The 25,681-nt window shown below is 43.8% G+C and overlaps 1 protein-coding gene across 15 annotated transcripts in view; it reads left to right on the top strand.

Moving 5' to 3' along the window:
- Positions 1-25,681, top strand: part of DLG1 (discs large MAGUK scaffold protein 1) — a 302,234-nt gene that overhangs the window by 194,767 nt on the left and 81,786 nt on the right. For all 15 annotated transcript variants that reach the window (XM_067542838.1, XM_067542842.1, XM_067542840.1 and 12 more), the window contains 4 exons: positions 1,463-1,607; positions 10,488-10,614; positions 16,804-16,960; positions 20,303-20,405. In XM_067542838.1, coding sequence (XP_067398939.1) covers positions 1,463-1,607; positions 10,488-10,614; positions 16,804-16,960; positions 20,303-20,405 — 532 coding nt within the window. The remainder of the gene's footprint in view (positions 1-1,462; positions 1,608-10,487; positions 10,615-16,803; positions 16,961-20,302; positions 20,406-25,681) is intronic.

The following is a 25,681-nucleotide window of genomic DNA, read 5'->3' on the forward strand; positions in this document are numbered from 1 at the left end:
TCAGAGAGAAACTACTGGATGAAATGGACTGTTTGTTTGATCCTTTTATTCTTCAAGTGTAGCTAAGAACAGAATTTGAAGACAATGGGGTTCTAGGAGTATGTCTGAAGATATACTGTGACCTGCAAAATTTTTATTTCTAGTGATGATGCATGAGCCAGAAAGTGCTCAGCTTGAACTTCAGATCCCAGAATGCAAAATTGTGACACTTAAGAAAAGTCTTTTGCTTTTGAATTGAGAGAATTTGATCTGGTAATCACTAAAAGAAAAATGTGGATCCCTAGGGTACCATTTTTACAGAATCTCTTTTCAGAATAATCAGCTTTTGCTGATGTTCTTAAAACATACATCTAAAAATACTTAAATATTTTGCATTTGGTTCATGCAGACGCTTTCAAGCCAGACACAGTTCAATATTCGCTATGTACTAAATCACAATGTACTAATTGACATAAAACATATCTTTAGACAAACAAGCTTTTCAGTTCAAATATTTTAAGTGCTGGTAACTGATGGGGATGAGCATGAGCCTAAATTAGACTCTATTTAAAACGTAATGAAATCAGATTACTCTGCCAAAAAACTGTATACAAGGTTAGAAACAGGTGGCTCTTAGATTATAGTCTTGGATTCTTCAACAATACAACCTATTTTGGATATGAATAGGCTGTCTTCAGTTGACCTTCCAGTGCTGACTTCCACTCCAATCCTTATCTCCTGCAGGAATTTGCTGGCTCAAATAACTATACTACATTAACTTATAGAAAATGTGAAATTACTGTATATAAAAATCTATATACATAAGGAACAAATTAGATATAATCATAATAAAAGCATCTCTGATATATTTTTACTATTTATATTATTACTGCCATAGTGGCTAAGACCTCTAATAATAGACCAGGACCCCGTTGTGCTAGGTGCTATGCAAACACAGAACAAAGACAATCTCTGAGCTTACAATCTAAGTAGAAGACAAGATGGATACAATCAGATGGAAGAATACAAGGAAATAGCAAGACAGTATTGGTCATCATGACAGGCAGTGGTATCAACACACCAGTGGCCTAATCTTTGTCAAGTTTTTTGTAGACATCACAGCAAAGGAAAGTTTTTTGAAGGAGGCTAATTAAGTAGATTCATGTATGTTTATGGGGGAGCTCTTTATAGTAACACTCATCCATCCAGTATACCAAAACCGTGTTTGCCATCCTTTGCTTATGCTATGACCAAGATAGATTGTATTGCTGTTTGGGCAGGCACTTGCCTTCTCTATTTATCAACAAGGCATCATACATTAGCTATGGTGCTGTAGGACCTAATAGATCTGTGTCATAATGAACCAAAATAAGGATGACTAATTCTTGAATGCTCCAAGAGGTTTGGGAGAAACTTTCTGTAAAACTTTATGAAAGCTTACAGTTTTCTGTTAAGGATGAGTTCATTTATTCTTTATCTTTAGGTGAACAGTGTTTGCTTAGAAGAAGTTACACATGAAGAAGCAGTGACTGCCTTAAAAAACACATCTGATTTTGTTTATCTGAAAGTTGCAAAACCCACCAGCATGTTCATGAATGATACTTATGCCCCTCCAGACATCACCAACTGTAAGTTTAGCTTGTCTTTACTACTTAGCTCTTAATAGACATATCTATCTTTAAAGTTTTGGTTAACACAAAATTTTTAACATATTTTAAACATTTATTTCAAGTTTTAAAATTAAGAATTTAATTGATGGGGAAAATCTGAGATTGGTATGTAAATGTTATCAGAAGAATTATAACAATTAAGCAGAAAGGCATCATGAGCGAGCATGAGACTACAGTCAGGAACTGGTGAATAATGATTCCAGCTCTGCCATTGGTTTATTTGGCCTAGGGCAAGTGACTTAATATTTCTGCCTCAATTTCAGATTTGCAGGAATACTGCCTGCTTCTGTGGGGTATTGTAAGGGTTATTTGATGTTCGGAAAGCAATGTGTGGGTAGCATGATGTTTGAAATGAGTAAAGGGGGTAGACTATTGGTTTGGGTAGAATTTAGCGACAATTTTAACTTTTCATTTTGCTTGTTTTTCTTGCATCCAAATTTCAGTTGCTCAGATTTCAGAGAACTGAACTTTGCATTTATTTGCACTCTCTCTCTTTAATGGATACACTAATGTACAAGATGTAAATAAGCAAAGATTCTTTTCTCAAATTCATTAAAGAATATCATAAAAATTCCCAGACAAAAAACAAATTAAAACATGTTAAACTGGAGGTAAGGCTGAGGGAACATCTCAGTAAATGAAGGGTAAAATCATGCTACAAAAATGTGATTATCCCCCCAAAAACATTCCAAACCCAAAAACTTTAGTTTTTTCTTATACATTTATCTTAACTCTGAACATGTTAATGTTTCCTCTCCTGCTTTTTTCTAATGAGGACATGGCATCACTGCACACACAATTCTCCTTTGGGATGAGTATGAGCTAGAGAATAAACCTTACATAACAGATGCTGGTCATACCTCTTAATGCAGTACTGGAAAATGCTCAAAATTTACAGCGGTAAGGATGGTAAAAGAATCTATGCAGAGTAGAAGTATGGAAATGTACAGTTAAGGTACTAATATAGCTTTAAAAATAAATTTAATTAAATCAGGTAGACCACAGACTAAAAATGTCTTAATCATAAGGTTACTGCATGGTGTGACTAAAAATATAATTAAAAGATCAGAGAAACTTCAATCATAAAACATGAAAAAGCTCATCTTACTCTAAAAAGCCATTACTAATTGGAAAAAGGGGATTGATAGAGATCCTCTTATTCATGAGAGAAATGTTCCTCACTTGAAGAATGTATCCTTGTCAAGACTGTAGGTTTGCAATATCTTTGTCTATTTATTCTGTTAGAGTTTCACAATATTTATCTTCTGATTTCAAGAGGCACACTTAGAAAAAGTTTACACCAATCATTAATAAAGCTGTACCTCTTGGTATCCAGATCCACTCATCTCTTCACTTACACATGTGGTCCAGGAGGAGTTGTCAACCTTTTCTCAAGTGGTTTTTATATTACTAATGTTTGCTGCCATTAAATGAGAGTAAAAGATTTGTTGTGTATGTTTAAGTACACAGTACAGCTTTTATCTATTCATAGACCTTTATGTATGAGACTAGTAACATGTTTTGACCAAAGAGAACATTGTTGAAGTCTGAAACAGCTGTACAAATTTAGCAAAATCAGTAGCCTGGAATCCTCTTACTTTGGATGATGACAGTGTAAAAGAGGTGAAGCTGCTCTAATAGTTTATGAATACTGTATGTTAATCTGATTTTGAGGATTGGATGTTTTTTGGATTTGGATATTTACTGAACCAATATACTGGTTTAGTTTAATAGAAGGCTATGAGGAAAAGCAAACAGGAAGGACACAAAGGCTCAAAGTCATCCTCCCACCTCTGCTACTAAATAGCTGAGTAGCTAGATAAAAAAAGTTTTCAGTTAACGGTTAGAGGAAGTTTTTTGTAGGGTGCCCTCATTAGGATCCCCCTTTCTCTGGGGGTGCTCTTCCCTCCTCTCCTCCACCACTTTTTCAGTTGGAAGGGACCCCACACACACACACCTTCAAGAACTGTCATCTGTCTCTGTCTGTTCTCAGCAAACAACAACCACAACTCCTGTTTGTACTGCCTGGAAGAAATCCATATTCCATCCAGGTGCAGTATTTGTAGGTTGTTTCTGCAGAGGATGAAGAAATTGTGGGAGATCCACCTCAAGATCTTCCATATGGACATGTCTTTGAGAACAGATCTGAACTCTGACTGGGTAGACCTCCTCCCCCCGCCCACTGTATATTGGCCTGAAAACGGCAAGAAGGGCCCCTTTAAGCATCACTTCAGCCAGATCTAGGACCCCTGCTCTCCCACTGGCTCAGGGAGGAAGGGAACACAGGTACTGAAGGACAAGAGGAAAGGCTTTCTGTCCAAGTCCTCAAAGAAGAGATGGAGGTCCCCGTCTCACTCTAAATTGAGTGAGAACCCAGTATTCCACCTGGTTCTTCTGAAGATGAGGGCGCTGGGACATTGGCCAAGGGTAAGAGTTCAATGCCAGACACAGCACTTAAGCACCTCTTGCAGCCTTGTCAATCACTGGCATATGCAGTACTGGACACCTTGGCTGTAGGGTAAGGGTCAGCTGCTACCCTTCCCCCAACTGGGCGACCTGCTAATCTTCTTGGAATTGGAGCCACTATTGCTGTCTCGAGATGATGCCTTGTACTATCCCTGTGTGATACCCATCTCTTACTCCCTCTTCCAGCCAGAATAGAGCCAAGTCTCTATTGATTCAATCTATGAGTAGAGGCAGGTCATCACTTTCCTCCAGTACCAAGGGCTTCCCTTTGGACTCACTCTTCCAACTCTGCTGAGGACTACTGGGGGCAGGAAGGTCTGTCCACAGACTGTTCCCTAAAAGGGCCTTCACATGAGTTTAGCCCAGCAGGGCATCTCAGATCTCTAGGGTATCAAAGTATTCAGCCAGGGAGTATCCACTCTGTATGTACTGGTGTCCTCCCCCATGGGGTCTCAGGCTCCACAATGGCAATATGGAGGACTAGGAGACCTGCATCCCTACACAGCCACACTGGGAGAGCTGGAAGCCCCGGAAGCAAAAAAGGACCAGACTGAGCTAGAGGACAGCCTGACTCTTGTTACCTTGACCTCATCTTCCCCAGATGATGCAGTGATCCTGGCCTCCCTATCTTAACCTGAGGGCCTTTCAGGACTTGTTGAGTAGTGTGGCAGAGAGTCTCCATATTCCCCTGCAACAGGTCCAAAAGGCTCTGCATAAAACGTTGGAAATCCTGCACAAGTGGAGCAAGGTCACATTGTCGATTAACAGGGCCATCCTTGAACTGGCCAGGATGATCTGACAGACACCAGCTACTATAGACCTGACATCCAAGTGGTCAGAAGAAAGATATTTGGTCCCCATTAAGGTTTCAGAGTACCTTTTCTCACATCCATCATCCAACTTGCTGGTCATAATGGTAGCAACTTTGAGGAGCTGGCAACATCAGGCGAGATGTACTACTCCCTGAGAAAAGGAGACTGAGAGAGTGGACCTCTTCGGGAGGAAGCACTACTCAAGTGGCCACCATATAGTTCTGGAATTCAGACTGCCAGCCATTGTTGGCCAAGTATGATTTCACCATTCACAACGGGTTCACTGTGTTTAAGAAGGTGCCTCAGTACAGTAAAGAGCAATTTCAGGCCCTGATCAACAAAGGGCGGGTTTTTTTGGTGACTAAATAGAGTACATCAGGAAGAAATGCATTTGATTGCCAGACAAGTCTAAAATTGTTTTGTGTTCTTTACTGTAATATGTCATTATTTGTTTGTACAAATGCTTATATATACATATATAGTGATTTTTCATTTTCTGTCCCTGACTCGTAAGTAGCTTTTAGTTGTTGGCTCATTTGCTGTCATCAACAAATGAGTTTTATTGATTTCTAGCAGCAATCACTGCTTGTGTTAGGCAAAACAGACTGGAACAGAAAGGACGTTCGAAGAGTTCGAGTATATTGATTATGCAAGTCGGTCATCTGCTTTCAGCAGCTACCATTAATATCAATCTAATGATATAATGAGAGATGTTGTGCTAAGAGACTAGGGAATAGAATATTTATAAGACTGATGAGGTCTTTAAAGGGATAGTATATGCAGTGTAAGTGGAGAATGATTTTGGGGATGGGGTTGGGAATCAAATTTGCAGTAGAAAATAATTGATACTTTCACCTAGAACAGAATGTCACTTAAACTTTGACATACATTACTGAGTACAGATTTAATCTATAAGTTATTTACGTATATTCAGCTTTCTGATTTATAGTGTGAGGCAGAAATAGTCTAATAGAATGAGCAAGGGACTGGGTACCAGGAATCCTCAAATTCCAATCTTAGTTGAAACAGCAAGAGTCCTGTAGCTCTTTAAAGACTAACAAATTTAATTTCTGCAGGCATAAGCTTTCGTGGGCTGTAACCCATTTTGTCAGACGTCTGACAAAGTGGGGTATAGCCCACGAAAGCTTATGCCTGCAGAAATTAAATGTGTTAGTCTTTAAAGAGCTACAGGACTCTCGTTGTTTTTGCTGTATACAGACTAACACGGCTACCTCTCTGAATCTTAGTTGTGTGTCTGCTTTGCTGTGTAGGTTTGGTCTAAACGCTTAATCTCTTGAGTCTGTTTTTCCAATCTGAAAATGAAACTAGTATGTATTCTTCAAGTGATGGTCCCTATATATATTCCTGTATGGCAGCACATGCTCTTCATGCACCTGAGACCAAAAAGTTCTTGTTAACAGTCTCTGCGTACATGCCTGAGCCCTTGTCGTCCTCCTGCTCCAAATCCAGGGTATAATGGACAATGGGACTGATTGCTTCTTCAGTTCCTTTTTGCTGACCATGGTCAGAAATAAAACCACTTCAGTCTCCACAGCATTTGCTAGCAGCTTCTGCATCAAACTGTAAATATTTTAAAATAGTTTTTAGCATATAGTTTGACAGTTTTAGATAGTTTTTATAATTTAGTCTAATTTTTAGTAATTATGGCTTTGATATTCTCCCCCTACTTCAGTGTCCCCATCTCCCCACACCATATGGGGTGACTAGCATGCCCAAGTTCCTTGGATTTACAAACTGCATTTCCTGTCCCTGGGCCTTCACGATCATCAGCAACCACCACAAGTGCCTCTGTGCCTTAGGGAAGTGCACCAGTACCTAATTCTTCCCAAACTGAACCTGTCAAGCCTGTGAGTAATAGCCTTCAGAGTTTCCTAATGGGTCATGCTATGAGCCCCCAATCTGACCCTGGCCGATAAGGACCCCTCACTCCCATATATCAGGCAGAGCATCAAAAAGCACTCCTGAGCACAATGCCCTCTGGCTCTGGGGCTGATAAGAGTAGTGCTAAGGAATACATCAAACGGGCATAAGGAAGCTATGAAACACTTCCACAAGAAGAGAGAGAAATCCCTGTCGGCATTTTCATCCAAGAAAAGGACCTCTTCTCCAACACCCTCCAAGTCAGGTGAGAACCCGTGCCCCGATATGGGAATGTTGACAGCTCACAGAGAGCACAGTACCACTCTCCCAGCACTGAAGAGCAAGAGTGCCTCGACCCCAGTATTAGTCTCAGAAGCAAGACTGTCCCCAGTATCAGCAAGAAAGAAACAGCAGACTCCTTCTATGCTCACGGTGCTGTTGTGCCAAGATAAGGAGTTGTCAGTTCTGATAACCATGACAAGATAAACTCTGCCAGTGCCTCAAAAAAAAGTAATCCTCTCCACTCTCTCGCAACGGGAGATACATACACCACTCCAGAGGATATTGCCATCCTCTTGGACCCAGAATCCTTAATCCTGCTGGAACCAATCCTAACATGGGAAATCCCCACACCAAGGGCTACATGGAAGGTAGAGTCATAGAATCATAAAGTTGGAAGGGACCTCAGGAGGTCATATAGTCCAACCCCCTGCTCAAAGCAGGACTAACCAGGACTAACCTCAGCTAAATAATCCCAGCCAGGGCTTTGTCAAGCCGCATCTTAAAAACTCCAAAGATGGAGATTCCACCACCTCCCTAGGTAACCCATTCCAGTGCTTCACCACCCTCCTAGTGAAAACCTTTTTCCTAATGTCCAACCTAGACCTCCCCCCCTGCAACTTGAGACCGTTGCTTCTTGTTCTGTCATCTGCCTCCACTGAGAAAAGCCTAGCTCCATCCTCCCTGGAACCTCCTTTCAGGTAGTTAAAAGCTGCTATCAAATCCCCCTCATTCTTCTCTTCTGCAGACTAAACAAGCCTAGTTCCCTCAGCCTCTCCTCATAAGTCTTGTGCTCCAGCCCCCTAATCATTTTTGTTGCCCTCCACTGGACTCTCTCCCACTTCTCCACATCCTTTTTGTAGTGGGGGGCCCAAAACTGCACACAATACTCCATATGCGGCCTCACCCCAATGCCGAATAGAGGGGAATAATCACTTCCCTCAATCTGCTGGCAGTGCTCCTATTAATGCAGCCCAATATGCTATTAGCCTTCTTGGCAACCAGGGCACACTGCTGACTCATATCCAGCTTCTTATCCACTGTTACCCCCAGGTCCTTTTCTGCAGAACTGTTGCCCAGCTTGTCGGTCCCCAGTCTATAGCTGTGCATGGGATTCTTCCTTCCTAAGTGGAGGACTCTGCATTTGTCCTTGTTGAACCTCATCAGATTTCTTTTGGCCCAATCCTCCAGTTTGTTTAGGTCACTCTGTATCCTATCCCTACCTTCCAGGGTATCTGCCACTCCCCCTAGCTTAGTGTCATCTGCAAACATGCTGAGGGTGCAATCCACCCCATCCTCCAGATCATTAATAAAGATGTTGAACAAAACCAGCCCCAGGACCGACCCCTGGGGCACTTTGCTTGTGACCGGTTGCCAGCTAGACATGGAGCCATTGATCACTACTCATTGAGCCCTATGCTCTAGCCAATTCTCTATCCATTTTATAGTCCATTCATCCAATCCATACTTCTTTAACTTCCTGATAAGAATACTGTGAGAGACAGTATCAAAAGCTTTGCTAAAGTCAAGGTATATCATGTCCACCGCTTTCCCCACATCCACAAAGCCAGTCACTTCTTCATAGAAAGCAATCAGATTGGTCAGGCATGACTTTCCCTTGGTGAATACATGTTGACTGTTCCTGATCACCTTCCTCTCTTCCAAGTGCCTTAAAATGGATTCCTTGAGGACCTGCTCCATGATTTTTCCAGGGATTGAGGTGAGGCTGACCGGTCTGTAGTTCCCTGGATCCTCTTTCCTCCCTTTTTTGAAGATGGGAACTATATTTGCTTTTTTCCAGTCATCAGGGACCTCCCCCAGTTGTCACGAGCTTTTAAAGATAATAGCCAATGGCTCTGAAATCATATCAGCCAACTCCCTCAGCATCCTTGGGTGCATTGCATCTGGCCCCATGGACTTGTGTATGTCCAATCTTTCTAAATAGTCTTGGACCTGTTCCTTCAGCCCTGAGGGATGTTCGCCTCCTTCCCATTCTGTGCCACCCAGTGCAGTAGTCTGGGAGCTGACCTTGTTTGTGAAGACAGAGGCAAAAAAGGCATTGAGTACCTCAGCTTTCTCCACATCCTCTGTCACTAGGTTGCCTCCCCCTTTCAGTAAGGGGCCCACACTTTCCCTAATCTTCCTCTTGTTGGTAACATACCTGTAGAAACCCTTTTTGTTGCCCTTCACGTCCCTTGCTAGCTGCAAATCCAGTTGTGCTTTGGCCTTCCTGATTTCATTCCTGCATGTTCGAGCAGTATTTTTATAATCCGCCCTAGTCATCTGACCAAGCTTCCACTTATTGTAAGCTTCTTTTTTGTGTTTAAGTTCACCAAAGACTACTTTGTTAAGCCAAGCTGGACGCCTACCATATTTGCTATTCTTTCTGCACATCAGGATGATTTGTTCCTGTGCCCTCAATAAGGTTTCTTTAAAATACAGCCAGCTCTCTTTGATTCCTTTCCCCCTCATTTTAGCCTCCCAGAGTATAGTTACCCCTGGAACAACTTACCTAGAGGTATAGTTGATTCTCCATTAATTGAAATCTTTAATTTAAGATTGTATGCTTTTCTAACATCTGTGTTCAGTCAGAGTGAATATGCTTGATGCAGGAATCGCTGCATGATGGGCTCTGCCCTGAGCTAGGCAGGAAGTAGCATGGGTGAGAGTTTCACACAGTGGACGTAAAATGAATATGAGGATGGTTGGTGCTACCAGTCCCAAAGAGGTCAGGAGCTGGACTAATTCCCCTTCCCTTTCTTGTCAATATGGCATCGACTTCGCCAGAGGAGGCGGTTGGATTTGCACAGAGACTCACAGGCACTTGAATAAGGCCTGGGAATTGCCTCATGAGGTGGCTGTGCAGGGTACCATAGCTTTGTTTAGGCCTGGGAATCAAAGTAGTCGGGTGGGCCCAGGAAATGTTAGGATACTCTGGATCTGTGCACTGAAAGGCTGGGAAACTGCTGTCAGCATGCAGCAGCAGTGATCTTAAATGCCCACCCCTTTTCACTGTTACTAGGACTGGTTGCTTTTAGACCTTAGGTTTAGTAAAGTTATAGACACGTGGCCAAAAAAGATAATTTCTATCCTCACTGGTGCTTACTATTCACAATGCTTTTTATTTAAAAAAGAAATACGTATATAAAAAAGACTTTGCAGTTATAGTAAAGCGAATTGACAGTTATTTGACTTACTGATTTACATATGTGGGGAAGCAGTATGGGAAATTTGCATTAATCTGCTTAGCTTCCATGATGGCACAGTATCATAAGCCTGAGACATTTTAAATAAACTATTCGACTGAAATAAAACAGCCCCCTATAATAATATATTTTACATTTGCATAGATACTTTTATTTTTTTTCATCATCTAAACACTTGTATCTTTTATTTTAAGCTTATTCTCAGCCAGTGGATAACCATATCAGTCCAGCTACCTATTTAGGACAATCTTTGCCACCATCATCACCAGGAAGATATTCCCCAGTTCCCAAGGGAATGGTTGGAGATGATGAGATTACCAGGTAAGGAATGGTTAATCCAAGTTTAATTGATGAGTTCAGATTAGTTAATCCGGGAAGCTAATGTTTTATGTGTAAATGATCAAAATGTCAAAAGTGTGATATTTCAAGAAATAAATGTAAGCCTAAAAATATTTTAATACTAGTGAATATTTCCATAAAATTTACAAATTGTTGCTTATTTATTCTAGTTGTGCTCACTAATTCTGCTGTAGTTGTGGCCATACTGATTGCATCCTGCCTAAAGTGTATGAGGTCCCCTCCAAAACTGGATCAGATACTGTTCCCACTTAGTATGTGGGTTCCAGTATGGAATTAAGATGGGACTTTTAGTGTACCATTTGCTCTGCTGCATTGCCAAGTCACTTTGTGAGCTGATTGAATTTCTCACTATCTTGGCACTGGAAATGTGAGATTGATTATACTGAATTTGCATGTAGATGATAAATCTTCCGAGGCAGCTCAGGATTTCATGGCCGTCATGATAACTATGGGCTTATCCTAGATAGGTACTGGATCAGCTCAGGCAGCTGGCCACACTTAAGACCTAGGTTTTTTGGGTTGGAACTGAAGGCTCGATGGTTGGTTGGTTGGTTTTATTATCGTAACACCTGGGCACTGGACCAACACAGAACAAAAAGACAGTCTCAGCCTCCAGAACGCTTACAGTCTAAGTAACTTGGATTTTAAACCTGCGTCATAGAGTAATAGTTACTTTCTGCAGTTTGAAGTTGGGACTCATCTCTCCTGTCAGGGTCAGGGAGCTGTTCTGATGGTCTACCCTCAAAGATTAATGGGACTAAAAATGTTCCAGAGAATTCTGAGTGTGAATCTTGTTCCACTAACAGACCAATTCCTCGGTAGTTTGGTAGGTCATTATTGTGCTCTTCTGTCCTGCAGCATTGAAGAAGTGGCCCCTAGATGCCCTCTTTGCCAGTATCATTTTCAAAGGTCACCCTGGTGTACAGGTGATCTTCAACAAATGAGGCAAGAAGGAAGATGGCTAGGATACTGGTGGTGGAAATGTCATGCAGAGGCAGAACAGCTGCCCCATAAATATTTTTAACTTTTATGTTGACTGTGCAGAAGGCAAAGAAAAAGTTATTTTCTTCCACCATAGAAGCTGCAAAAGCGTAGGCATCATAGAATCATAGAATATTAGAGTTGGAAGGGACCTCAGGAGGTCATCTAGTCCAACCCCCTGCTCAAAGCAGGACTAACCTCAGCTATATCATCCCAACCAGGGCTTTGTCAAGCCTCACCTTAAAAACCTCTAAGGATGGAGATTCCACCACCTCCCTAGGTAACCCATTCCAGTGCTTCACCACCCTCCTAGTAAAAAACTTTTTCCTAATGTCCAACTTAGACCTCCCGCCCTGCAACTTGAGACCGTTGCTCCTTGTTCGGTCATCTGCCACCACCGAGAACAGCCTAGCCCCATCCTCCCTGGAACCCCCTTTCAGGTAGTTAAAGGCCGCTATCAAATCCCCCCTCACTCTTCTCTTTTGCAGACTAAACAAGCCCAGTTCTCTCAGCCTCTCCTCATAAGTCCTATGCTCCAGCCCCCTAATCATTTTGGTTGCCCTCCGCTGCACTCTCTCCAACTTGTCCACATCCTTTTTGTAGTGGGTGGCCCAAAACTGGACACAATATTCTAAATGCGGCCTCACCAATGCCGAATAGAGGGGAATAATCACTTCCCGTGACCTGCTGGCAATGCCCCTCCTAATGCAGCCCAATATGCCATTAGCCTTCTTGACAACCAGGGCACACTGCTGACTCATATCCAGCTTTTTATCCACTGTTACCCCCAGGTCCTTTTCTGCAGAGCTGCTGCCCAGCTCGTCGGTCCCCAGTCTATAGCTGTGCATGGGATTCTTCCTTCCTAAGTGGAGGACTCTGCACTTGTCCTTGTTGAACCTCATTAGATTTCTTTTGGCCCAATCCTCCAGTTTGTTTAGGTCACTCTGTATCCTATCCCTACCTTGCAGGGTATCTACCACTCCCCCCAGCTTAGTGTCGTCCGCAAACTTGCTGAGGGTGCAATCTACCCCATCCTCCAGATCATTAATAAAGATGTTGAACAAACCCGGCCCCAGGACCGATCCCTGGGGAACTCCGCTTGTGACCGGTTGCCAGCTAGACACGGAGCCATTGATCGCTACTCGTTGAGCCCTATGCTCTAGCCAATTCTCTATCCATTTTATAGTCCATTCATCCAACCCATACTTCTTTAACTTCCTGATAAGAATACTGTGGGAGACCGTATCAAAAGCTTTGCTAAAGTCAAGGTATATCACATCCACCGCCTTCCCTACATCCACAGAGCCAGTCACCTCATCATAGAAAGCAATCAGGTTGGTCAGGCATGACTTTCCCTTGTTGAATCCGTATTGACTGTTCCTGATCACCTTCCTCTCTTCCAAGTGCCTTAAAATGGATTCCTTAAGGACCTGCTCCATGATTTTTCCAGGGATTGAGGTGAGGCTGACCGGTCTGTAGTTCCCTGGATCCTCTTTCCTCCCTTTTTTGAAGATGGGAACTATATTTGCTTTTTTCCAGTCCTCAGGGACACAGTCAGTATGAATTCACCAAGAGCAAGTCATGCCTGACCAACCTGATTGTCTTCTATGATGAGATATGTCTGGCTCTGTGGATGTGGGGAAAGCAGTGGACATGATGCTACCCACTGCAAAGTGGATACCTTGATTTAGGCAAAGCTTTTGTTACAGTCTCCCGCAATATTCCTAGCCAGTTGAAGTATGGGTTGGATGAATGGACTATAAGATGGATAGAAAGTTGGCTAGATCATCGGGCTCAACGGGTAGTGATCAACAGTTCGATGTCTGTTTGACAGCTGGTAACAAGCAGAGTGCCCTAGGGGATCTGTCCTGGGGCCAGTTTTGTTCAACATCTTAATTATTGATCTGGAGGATGAAGTGGATTGCATCATCAGCAAGTTTGCAGATGACACTAAGATTAGAGGAGTGGTAGATACACTGGAGGGCAGGGATAGGATACAGAGTGACCTAGACAAACTGGAGGAAATCTGATGAGGTTCAACAAGGATAAATGCAGAGTCCTGCATTTAGGACGGAAGAATCCATTGCACTGCTACAAACTGGGGACCGACTGGCTAGGCAGCAGTTCTGCTGGGGTTACAGTGGACAAGAAGCTGGATATGAGTCAACAGTGTGAACTTATTGCCAAGAAGAATAACAGCATATTGGGCTACATTAGTAGGAGCATTGCCAGCAGATTGAGGGAAGTGATTATTCCCCTCTATTCTGCACTGGTGAGGCCACATTTGGAATATTGTGTCCAGTTTGGGCCCCCCACTACAGAAAGGTTGTGGACTAATGGGAGGGAGTGCAGTGGAGGGCAAAAAAAATGATTAGGGGGTTAGAGAATATGACTTTTGAGGAGAGGCTGAGGGAACTAGGCTTGGTTATTCTGCAAAAGAGAAGAATGAGGGGGGATTTGATAACAGCCTTTTGCTACCTGAAAGGGGGTTCCAGGGAGGATGGAGCTAGGCCGTTCAGTGGTTGTAGATGACAGAACAAGGAGCAGTGGTCTCAGGTTGCAGTGGGGGAGGTCTAGGTTGGATATTAGGAAACGCTTTTTCAGTAGGAAGATGGTGAAGCACTGGAATGGGTTATCTAGGGAAGTGGTGGAATCTGCAGCTTTAGAGGTTTTTAAGTTGTGGTTTGACAAAGCCCTGACTGGGATGCTTTAGTGGGGGTTGGTCCTGCTTTGAGCCAGGGGGTTGGACTAGATGACTTCCTGAGGTCCCTTCCAACTCTAATCTTCTGTTACAGCCCAGGCTGGGCGGGGTGGCAAGGCATATAGCCTCTAGCCCTATATAGGGCAAGCAAATTGTCCAAGGCCCAGCCCTCAGGCAAGGCAAACAAACACTTTACACCCCGGCTCTCAGGCAGGGCGGGGCAGACGGGCGGGAAGACAGGGAGTTCACCACTAGATGGGGATAGGAAGGGGGAGGAGGACACAGGCCCACCCGACTCCCCTGCGTTCCAGTCCAGGGCTCTGGCAGTGAGGGGGGTGTCCCGTCACTGAGTCAGCGGGACTCCAGCCAAAATGCACTATCTCCGCTATAGGCCACAACACAGCCGTACTGTTGTTTGGCTTTCTTGGGCTCCTTCCTTCCCCTCTTTCCCTGGAGTACCTTGTTCTCTGAGTCACCCTCTGTCTCCTCAGGGTACTCTGCCAGGGGGAGATTCCACAGCCCTTTGGCCTCATCGATTGGTGGCAGGTCTGGCAGCTTCTTGGAGTTGTCAGCGGATGGCAGCTCCTCCAGGTCACAAGGGCCAGGTATCTCCTCTGGTTCACAGGGATTAGGGATTTCTGGCAGTTCCTCCAGGTCAAAAGGCCTGGGTACTTCTTTCGGTACACTGGGCTCAGGCAGCTCTGGCAAATCCTCTGGGCTCCAGTCGGTGGGCAGCTCTGGCTATTTCTCCTCAGGGTAGCAGTCAGGCTCCGGTCCCAGCACCCAGGGAGAGGCATCCTTCTCCCTCAGCCGCTTTCTCCCAACTGAACTGGAAGGACCGCCCTTTATACTTCCCCTTTCTGTCCCACCTCTCTGCTTCTGGTCAGGTGGGAGTAGACTTCCGAGTTCCGCCCCCCAGAAGGAGTTTGACCCTTCCTCTCCATCAATCTCTAAGGGAGGCCACACCTCCCGGCAGCTACAGAGCTGCTGCTGTTAAAGTCCTCCAATCCTGCTTTCCTGACAACAAAATAGGACAAACACATATGCAAGGAGACAGAAAAGAATAGCAAAAATAGAAAATCCAATTTCTGTGTTTGGTGCTGACATTTACTTGCAACCTACCTATTGAAGAAGCACAGGCATAGCATATGCTCTTATCAGTCACTCCAAGATGTGTCAAATTTGTACCAGCATCAGGCTGTTTAGGCCATTTCTTTTAGCTACCTCACTGGTCATGGGCTCGCAGCAATGTTACAAAATAGATAGTTTTGGCCAGCTAAGACAGACTCTTACTACACAGAAGAGAAAAGAGGAATAGGAAAGAGAAGAAATACTGTGAGGGTGGAAAATGACATAAGACAGAAGAGGTGATAGCAGAAACCTAAGTCTCATGTTCCAGGTGATGGTTGGGATTGAGCCAGAATCACTGGAGGTGTTGATGTCATCTGGATTCATCTTTCTGGCTTGTTCTGGTCAGGACATCTCTCAGGATCAGGAAAGCAAAGGTCCTACAGTGACAGATGCATCCTGGGGTCCCAGGAATGGTAATGCTTGCGCCTTCCAGTTCACCTATCTTCCAGCCAACCACTTCACTTATTTGAGTCTTCCCCTGAAGTCTCCTTTTTTTAAGGCCCCTAGAAGAGGATGATTGGTGGAATAGCCCATCCCTTTATACTCCACCAATATGCCTAATTCCTACACACCAGTTTTGGTCCATTGATTTCAGGTCCCACACACCTATGGTTTACCAGATATGATTTTATATCCCTGAGTTATATCAATAGGCCTTTTTGTTTAGCCTAATCTAGTCTTTTGTCTTTCTTTTGTACTTTTTCCATTAATGTTTGTTATAGGTGATTGGAACATTTTATAATTTTTTATCCAGTTTCCCACAGTTAAGCTTATAATTAGGGTAGGACTGTTAGGCTGCAATTATTACATCAGTGCCCTCTGTTTATCAAGATGACTAGTATGCTTCCCCCAGTTTATTGCATCTACATGTCGGCTTTTGTCTTACGCCTACATTGTAAGCTCCTTGGGGCAGGGACCATCTTTCTGTTGTGTTTGTACAATGCCTAGCACAGTGCAGCCCTGATCCAGGACTCGGGCTCCTAGGCACTACAGAAATACATAGAATAATTGACAGTGTAGTGCCAAGCAGAAGTGTAGCATTATGTGAAACTTAGAATGCATATCATATGTTAATAGTTAATAGACTGTAAACAGTTTTATACACTGCACTGTAAAAGCTAATATGAGTGTATATGTAACAGAAGGTGGGTATTTTTACTTAAGCATTCAAGAAAAAATGTGTGTGGCACCTTAAAATGAGAAGTGTGCTGTCTGACACTTTATCTTTTTTTTAATTTTTTTTAGGAAGGTTGTTTTAATAAACAACCTTACACTGATTCTCTTACATTGATTCATGAATAATGACCAGGATCTCATCATTTTCTTCTGTCTTTTAGAGAACCTAGGAAAGTTGTCCTACATCGTGGATCAACAGGGCTTGGTTTCAACATTGTGGGAGGGGAAGATGGAGAAGGAATTTTCATTTCTTTCATTCTCGCGGGAGGGCCTGCTGATCTGAGTGGTGAGCTCAGGAAAGGAGATCGTATAATTTCGGTAGGATTCATTAATTTAAATTTAATTTAATTTAAAAAAATGTCTTTCTGCCTCTTAAGACTGTTTTACTTTGATGGTTTATCTGATGCATTGCAAGAGCACCTAGTTAACTAGTTGGGCTAATTTTGAGAATGGGGGACAAGAAATAAGTATTCTGCTTCATGTTATCCGCTTTAGAGACCTAATTTAAAAGCCAAACATTCTGGGGGTGCACCCCACATTTGACAAAATAACCCTGATACCATCTGTTTTTGTTGTTGTTGTTGTTTTTTTTTAAACACTGTTTTAAAGCAGGGGGAAATAAATTTTTTGGATCCATAAAAATAAAATAGATAAATTACAGGCCATACAAGTCTGCTGTGCCTGTGAGTGTGCAGAGAAGGATGGTGCAGTGGTTAGAGTGCTAGACTGGGACTTTGGAGGCATAGGTTCAGTTCCCTGCTCTGCCACAGACTTCCTGTGTGACCCCCAGCAAGTCATTTAGGGTAAGTCTGAATGGGGATAAAAAACTCACAACTGGCCCAGATCAGCTGACTTGGGCTTGCAGGACTCAGGCTCCAGGGCTGAAAAATTGCTATGTAAACATTCGGGCTCAGGTTGGAACCCGGACTCTTGTGGGGGGGAGCGTTCCCCAAGACTGAAAGTCTGCACAGCAGTTTTCAGCCCTATGAGCCAAGGTTGTCAGCTGCAGTCATGCCATGGGGCTTTTATTCATGTGTAGATGTACATGAGTCAGCAACCACTCATAACTTGAGTCATAGGACCCTGCTGGGTGTAGTGGGTCAGAATCCAAGTCCAACTGTGACTCAAGTCCAAACGCTGTTATTTTGCAGTGTGGATGCAGGTTAAGCAGAAGGCCAGCATAATGCAGCATGGACACGTTAGCACGGTTGAGAGACATGGTTCCAACAATTGTAAACCCAGGTTTACCATGCTGTGTGGATGCTCAACCACAGGCTTAGAAAAAACAAATCCGCAAGCTCAGGTTCCCCATACCCAGCCTTAGTGTACGAAACATAATTTTAGGGCCTCAGTTCCCTATCTGTATCATGGGAATAATGGCTCTCCCCTACCTCACGGGGATATTGTGAGGATACATTAAAAATTGTGAGGCTACAGTAAGGGGGCCATCTAAGTATGAAAGAAGAGCAAGACAGATTTATGACAAACTGCAAGATGTGTCTTTACAATGAAGCAATGTTGGCTTGCTGAAGAACAGGCTGTTCTGGAGGTGGAGAAACTTAGGAGTAGTGCTCCAAAAATAGTCATGTAATGAACATGAGATCTAGCAGAAGCCCTAGAAAGCATGACAAAACCAGTCTGGAACCAGTCTTTGAGGAGAACATAGGCACCAGTTCCCCAAAATGGATCCTGCAACTGGTAGTTAAACACACTATGCCTCGTCCCTCAAACATTCATCATGTTCCCTCTGCCAGAAGAGAGATGGACACAGCTACCTCCACGGCAGTCAGAACCACTCCATATACTTAACAAAGTGGCTCCCTAGAAAGCAGTACACTTTCTCCACTCTCCTCTCAGGATTCCCCTGCATTGTAGTATCAGTGCCATGCGATGGTACCAGGTAACTTAGCAAACCTTCACTTTTTATATTTAAAAATATACTCTATTGCAGTACAGAATGTTGAAGAATACAAGCTGGTTTTGTTTCATTAGTGACATAGTGGAGATGCTTTCAGTGTTTCTTTTTTGCTTGGGAGGAGTTTGAGGGAGATTAGTATTGTGGTTAGAATATAGTAACTAAAATAGAATCTAAAATTCCTTGCTAATTTTGACACTGCAGTCTAATGCCTTTTATTAGTTTTTACATTCTTCTAGTCTGAAAGTCTTTTTGTTTATTAATATTGAAGGACCTAAGGTTTTTGTACACTTGCTCTTTAAATTAATATTCAGCCTTAATTTATGGAGTTTGTTGCAGAGGACAGTTACATTATAATATGATAGTTATGTAAAAAAATAATTAAAGCAGGACCTCTATATTTAGGTTAGTGTCAGCTTTTCCATGAAATATACTTTTTTTAAGGGCGGAGGGGTCATAGCAGCTGTAAAAATTGTCTTTGGACTACTATAATGTAGTATAGAAAATCTAGGTTTAGGAGCATTTTTTTCTGATAATTTATAAATCTGCTGTGGCTATATTATTAAAGTTGTACAGTACTTTGTGCTGCATGTCAAATAACTACATTTTACATGTTTAAATTGAAGTTTTGGAGGTCAGTAGTCCATAATGTAGATTAATATGTTTTAGCTATTTTGAAATATAAGAAATAGATGAAAATGAGTCAAGTTGTTTCATTTCAAAATGCAATTTCCTGTCCCTGGGCATCTTTATTTCTTGGCCAATTGAAGTGTTCTAGAGAATATTGGCATCTGCACACATGTGCAGCACTAAAAGGTACATTATGTCTTGAGATCCTACAGCCATTAAGAATGTGCAAATTAATCACTATTTAAACAACAGATAATTAAGACTCATAAAAAGTAAAATGCAAATTTAAATTCACACAAGTGGATGGAACCTGTGTTTTATAGCCTTTAAAAAGACAGAAACTAGCACATTTTAAAAATTCTTATTGACCCATCTAAACAGTCACTAGATATATTTACATACATTGTAGTAAGTGCACTCTTGCATATGGGTATGTAACAAGAAATGAGGTGCTTCCTAGATAATTTGTGGCCCTTTGAGAAAAGTGATGGTTTACTGTGGAGCATTGAAACCTCCTTTCTGCAACATACTACTGTCACCTGCCTTTTATTTCCACTCTGATTATTCCAATGTCTAAAAGCTGAGACCTGTTAAATAGAAAAGTTAAACCTACAAAGAAACATGATGTTAGTTTTTCTGAAAGTAATAATGGAAAGAGTGTTGTGAAAAATAGTGAAAAGGATCACAAATTTTAGGAAAGCTTAAGGTACTGTCAATACAAATTCATGAATTTATGTCTGAGAAATATGTTTAAGTATTGTGATCACTCCTTCATTACTCAGCGGGTGGATCTGTGTGAAAAATGGGTATCTATACCTTGGATTTCAATATCTTATTCAATAATATTTAATATCTGGTTTGTAATAACAATTGGAAAAGAAGTTAAATAATCGTTGCAGTGAAAAATAGGTTATTTCATATGAATTTTCACTGACTAGTATATTAAAAGCCCTGGCTGGGATGATTTCGTTGGGGTTGGTTCTGCTTTGAGCAAGGAGTTGGACTAGATGACCTCCTGAGGACCCTTCCAACCCTAATCTTCTATAATTCTGTGATACATTTCAATTAACATGATTGTTTACTCTGATAAAGAGATTTTGAAATTTTTTTTGTAGGTAAATGGTGTAGACCTTAAAGCTGCAACCCATGAACAAGCAGCAGCAGCCTTGAAGAATGCAGGCCAAGCAGTAACCATTGTTGCACAATACCGTCCAGAAGGCAAGAGAATTGTTCTTATTCATATTATACGTGTATAACGTAAAGGTTTTAAAGATTAACTTTCTATGAATGTCAAGTTTTTACAAAAACACGTGTACCTGCTTTGGGGGAGGAAGAGAAATTAATATAATTGTCACTGACATATAGTCTCGTTTTAGTTTCATACTTTGATCAAATAACAATCATCTTCAGGAAAAATAACTTGTGTAAAGAAATTAATAAAACATTTTATGATAATGTTTACCATTAAGACAAAAACCCAACTTCTTAGAATTAACACTAGTTCCTTCCATGTCACTATCTTCTTCACACCCATTGACTCAGCTGGCTCAACTTAACCTTGAATATTTCAATTTTGTAGCATGGGAATGGGGAGTCTAAATCCCACACTAATCCAAGGCACTGACTGAGTGCATTCAGCTGGCCTAAGCAGATTGTAAATTTTCCTCCACCGCTTTCATTCTGGGCTACCATTTTTATCTATCCAGCGATTTTCCTTGTTCCAGTTCATCAGCATCAACCTCATTCTAGTGCAACCTCTGTAGGTGAATAGGCTTACCCCACTTCTTTGGGTACACACTAATTTCTGGGGAGGGATAAATTTTCTCCTCTTTTATTCCCTCCACCCCCACTTTCTGAACACCACCATCCCTATGAGACTCCCATTCAGAATAATATGCATGTCCTTAATCTATATGGTTTGTTAACATGTCTGATTTCCCTACTTGAGCTATGGTTTTCAATAACATTTGTACAAGAGTAATTTTATTGATAAGACAGCACATCATTAGCATTCAGATGCAAAATTAATACTTGAGATGACCCTCTGTAGTCTTTTAGTGAAGTCTGTGTTTGACATCCTATATACAATGATGCGTCCAAACCAGAGAAGTAATCATGAGAAACAGGAAGGCTACATTAAAACGGAAAATGAGCTAAAAATATCTTAGAAAGAGGCCACTTGTCTGAGGTTTTTAATGAACTTTTACAAATATAGTTTAGACCACAAGTCTGCTTTTCTTTTAGAAATGCTCTTTTTTCACTAGCACTTCCGCTTGCTTTTTAACCCCACTCATGAGGAGGAGAAAGGTAGACCAACAATCAAGTTATAATCGTACATCTGACACTACTGATGGCCTGATGAAGAAAGTCTATAGTCAGTTATTTCTGGTGTGGTATTTAGTGTTCAAAGAATAGGCACAGTAAAGAGAATATTTTCTTATATTTAGTGTTCATTTAATTTAGCAGAAAAAAATGTATTTTAGATCTGGCTTTTCAAATAAGATGGGACAACTACTTTTCTAGTGCTACATGTATTTGAGAAAACTGGCTGAGTTTCTTCACTCTTCAAATGTAATGTAATTTCCTCTGCTGGAGCATAACTCTGAGAAGACTCATTTTTGTTGTTACCTTTATTTGTTTTCACTTACTACTCCAAATGTCAATTAACAACAAATGGGCATACTTCTTAAAATAGCTCATAAAATTATATTTTTGTCTGTTTTTCAAAGAACTTTCCGCAATTCAAAACAAGGACAAGAGTGTACTTGCCCGTGATATTTAAGGAATGATTTGACCTCCACTTATCACTACATCTATAAGTATATATGCATTACATGCTATTTTTTAGTAACAGTTGATGAATAGCTAGGACAGAGCAAGGGGATTCCAGGCATCAATAACTGCTCAATAAAACAGAGTAAACAAATTCAGTATGTTATGAGAGTTTGGAAGAAGTTTGAGACCTACTCAGAGACTTCCTTGTCAGTGTACATTACAAATTGTATGGTGAAGGAATGTTGATGCTTGTGGTAAAACTGCACCATATTAGTCCTATGAAGAATTCCCAATGAGTCCTCCCACTGGTTTTGAGGAAAAGATACCCTTCCTACAGCTGTCTTGCTTAGAAAAGCTTCAGTGTGCTTGTCCTTGAGGCCGAAAGCTAACGGATTAACCATTGGAACAAACGGCAAAGCCATTTCTGGCTCTCTTCAAGTCAGGATTAGATCCCTTTCTGGAAGATATAGTTTAGGCATACAGAAATTATTGGACTTAATGCAGGGATAACTCTGTGAAATTCTATGATCTGTGTTATACATGAGGCCAAATTAGATGATCTAATTTCTAATGGTCCCTTCTTGGCCTTAAATATCTGGTAATCTATGAAACGTTCCTTGGTTTAAACTCTGAAGTAATAGTCCTAGTTCTACTTCGAGTGATTGCTCATATCCATTCCAATATAGGTGAGTACACGCCACCGTGCACTGGTTCCCAGAACTTTTTTCCCCTTAGCAGACCCCGTAGGGTTGACTTAGGTGCCCCCAAAGTACCGTGCTTATGCCATGATATATGAGGCACCGCCGACCCTATGGGCCCTCAGTTCCTTCTTTCCAACCGTGATGGTTGCTGGAACGTCTTGCCTCTTGCCTTCTAGCAAGTAGCATTCCTCTTATGGACTGTAATCGTTGTTCAGTAGTTGAATAGTTAGAGTTAAGTGTTTGTTAAGTAGTTAAGATAGTTAGAATTAGAGTAGAAAGCGCTGTTAGGGGCTTAGGGCCGGACCATGCCCGGCTCTTCTGGTTTTAAATCTTGTGCCACTTGCGGCAAGCCTCTGCCTGTAAGCGACCCCCACAATTGCTGTCTCAAATGCCTAGGGGGAGCAGCATCGTCGGGACAAATGTAAAATTTGCAAAGCCTTCACGCCGTGGACTCAAAAAGAGCGAGATATCCGACTGAAGCTATTTTAATGGAGGCGGCGCTTCGCCCGGACTCTGAACCGGGGCGTTCCCCCGCGGCACTGAGCATCTCCTCAGTGCAGAGCACTCCACCGGTACCGAAGTCAACCCGACGCCGCCAGTCTCTGGTGCCCAAGAGACGAAGACGCCAGGGTACCAAGCGCCAGGGCTCCCCCGTACCGCCTGCGCGTCCGGGGTCGAGCCAGGAGATGCACCAACCACGGCCCGTTGAGCCTGCTCCGGCGCCTGCATCTCCACGCAGGGAGCCTCCCCTGACTCCTGAGGGTGGGGGAGCGCCCTTGCAAGGACCGTTGACGCTGGAGGCATTCCACACAGCATGCGTCTTAATGGCCATGCCCACGCCTCCGTCCCCCCCTCAGCCGAGGGCGCAGGGACCGGTGTCCTGGGGTAAACCTGTGCTGGGTGCCTCAGGTGGATGTTTGAGTCCCCCGTTAGGGGCGAAGTCTCCCTCCAGACGGCCAGAGAGGGCAGAGTGTGGCGGCTCCCTTCGCAGCTCCGACTATGAGTCGTCGAGCTCCTCCTCCCCGCAGCACCAAGGACGGTCCACGGCACCAGAGGCATCACGCTCAAGGCGGCATTGCTCCAGGTCCGCCTCACGCAGTGTGCGCAGCTCCCGTACCCTGGCACCAAGCCCTTTGTCACCATGGCACCGGTCCCATTCCCTGGCGCGGATCCTGGTACCGAAGGACCCAGCACCGAAAGAAACAGCCACCTCGACATGTTGCCGATCGCGGTCCTCAGTGCCGAGATGGAGGTCCTCTTCCTCCAGCTCGTCGAGCCGCGCATCCACCTATCAGCACCGCTCGCAACGGCACCAACGCTCCTCAACCTTGTTGGGGTCGTCTAGAGGCTGGTCCCCAGCGAAAACGAGCAGAAGCCGCAGACACAGTCGGTGCTGTTCTGGGTCCCGCAAGGGCAAGTCCTGCCAGGATGCTCCACAGCCGGCACCGGGGTGGCCACAAGGGCCCTGGCGGTGGCCTTACTGGGGAGCATGGGGGGCGCAGCTGGGGCAGGGAGCTGTATCTGTCCCATCTTCAGTGGCACAGCTGGTGTGCCCCCCTCTCCCCCACCACCAAGCCAACAGGCTAAGGGCCATTCCTCGGAGGAATGACTGGGCCCACTTCAGGGCCCAACAGGAGCTCCTTAAAAGGGTGGCCAACAACCTGAACATCAAGCTTGAGCTCTCTGAGGAGGAGGACCCCCTCTTTGGGGTGGTTGGGTCAACGGGACCATCGAGAGTGGCCCTATCAGTCCATGAGAGAGTCCTTAAATTGGCCAAGGCTTTCTGGCAAACCCTTGCCTCGGTTGCCCCCACCTCTAAAGGCTCTGAGAAAAAATACTATGTGCCAACAGAGAGGTTTGAATTCTTGTGTCCCCACTCATCCCTGGGGACCCTGGTGGTTGATGCAGCCAACCAGAGAGACAGGCAAGGTGGCCTAGGCACCATGCCTAAGAACAAGGATAATAAAAAACTCGACTTGTTCGGCCGCAAAGTCTACTCAACCGGGGCCCTTCAGCTGAGAATTGCAAACCATCAAGCCCTGCTCGGTAGGTACAACCTGAACCTCTGGAACTCGATGAGATGGTTTGCAGAGGGGTTGCCCCAGGACCAGGCTGCAGACTTGGCCACAGTCCTGGAGGAAGGCGTCACGGTGGCAGGGGCAGTGTTGCAAACCACAAGTGACGCTGTGGACACCGCCAGCAGAGCCATGGCCTCTGCAATAGCAATGCGGCGGTGTTCGTGGCTGCAGTCATCCAGGCTGTCCCAGGAGGTGCAGCAGTCCATCCAGGTGAGAAGCTGCATGCTCTAAAGGACTTGCGAGCTATGCTGTGGTCTTTGGGACTATACACCCCCCAGGTCTTGAGGCGTCAGTCTCGGCCGCAGCCCCAACGTCAGGCCCAACCGCCCCAAGGCCATCACCAGACCCTCTCAGCCCCATAGAGGCCGAGACAGGAACGGGGTTTGGACATCGTGACCGTTCCGGCTCGTCCGTGGCATCCCAGCAGGGGCCCTCTAAGGGGCATAATAATAAGAAACCCTAACCCGCAGGGGGTTGCAGATCTTTCCCTACCTGGACAACTGGCTGATCAAGGGCAGATACAGGGCCCACGTTCGGAACAGTCTATCCCTCACCTGTGCTACGCACCAGTCTGCGGCTGATCAGAAACAAGCAGAAGTCCACTCTTACCCCAGTGCAGCGCATACACTTCATCGAGGCGATGGCTGCGATAATCGCCCGACTACACAGGTGCCCCACAACGACAGCCAGGCACTGCCTGCAGCTGTTGGGACACATGGTGGCATGTATGTATGTGGTGAGGTTGGCTCGCCTCAAACTCAGGCCTCTCCAGGCGTGGTTAGCCTCAGTGTATGCACCAGCAAGGTACTCCTTGAATAGGGTGGTCATGGTTCCCACAGGGGTCCTGGCCTCCATGAACTGGAGAAGTGTTGAGAGGGGGTTCCTTTCCAAGATCTCGTCCCATCGATCACCCTGATCACGGACGCTTCAGCTGTGGGGT

This window comes from Emydura macquarii, unplaced genomic scaffold (genome assembly GCF_026122565.2).
Source record: "Emydura macquarii macquarii isolate MOO-44397 ecotype Brisbane River unplaced genomic scaffold, CSIRO-AGI_Emac_v2 contig_729, whole genome shotgun sequence".
Classification (NCBI taxonomy): domain Eukaryota; kingdom Metazoa; phylum Chordata; order Testudines; family Chelidae; genus Emydura; species Emydura macquarii.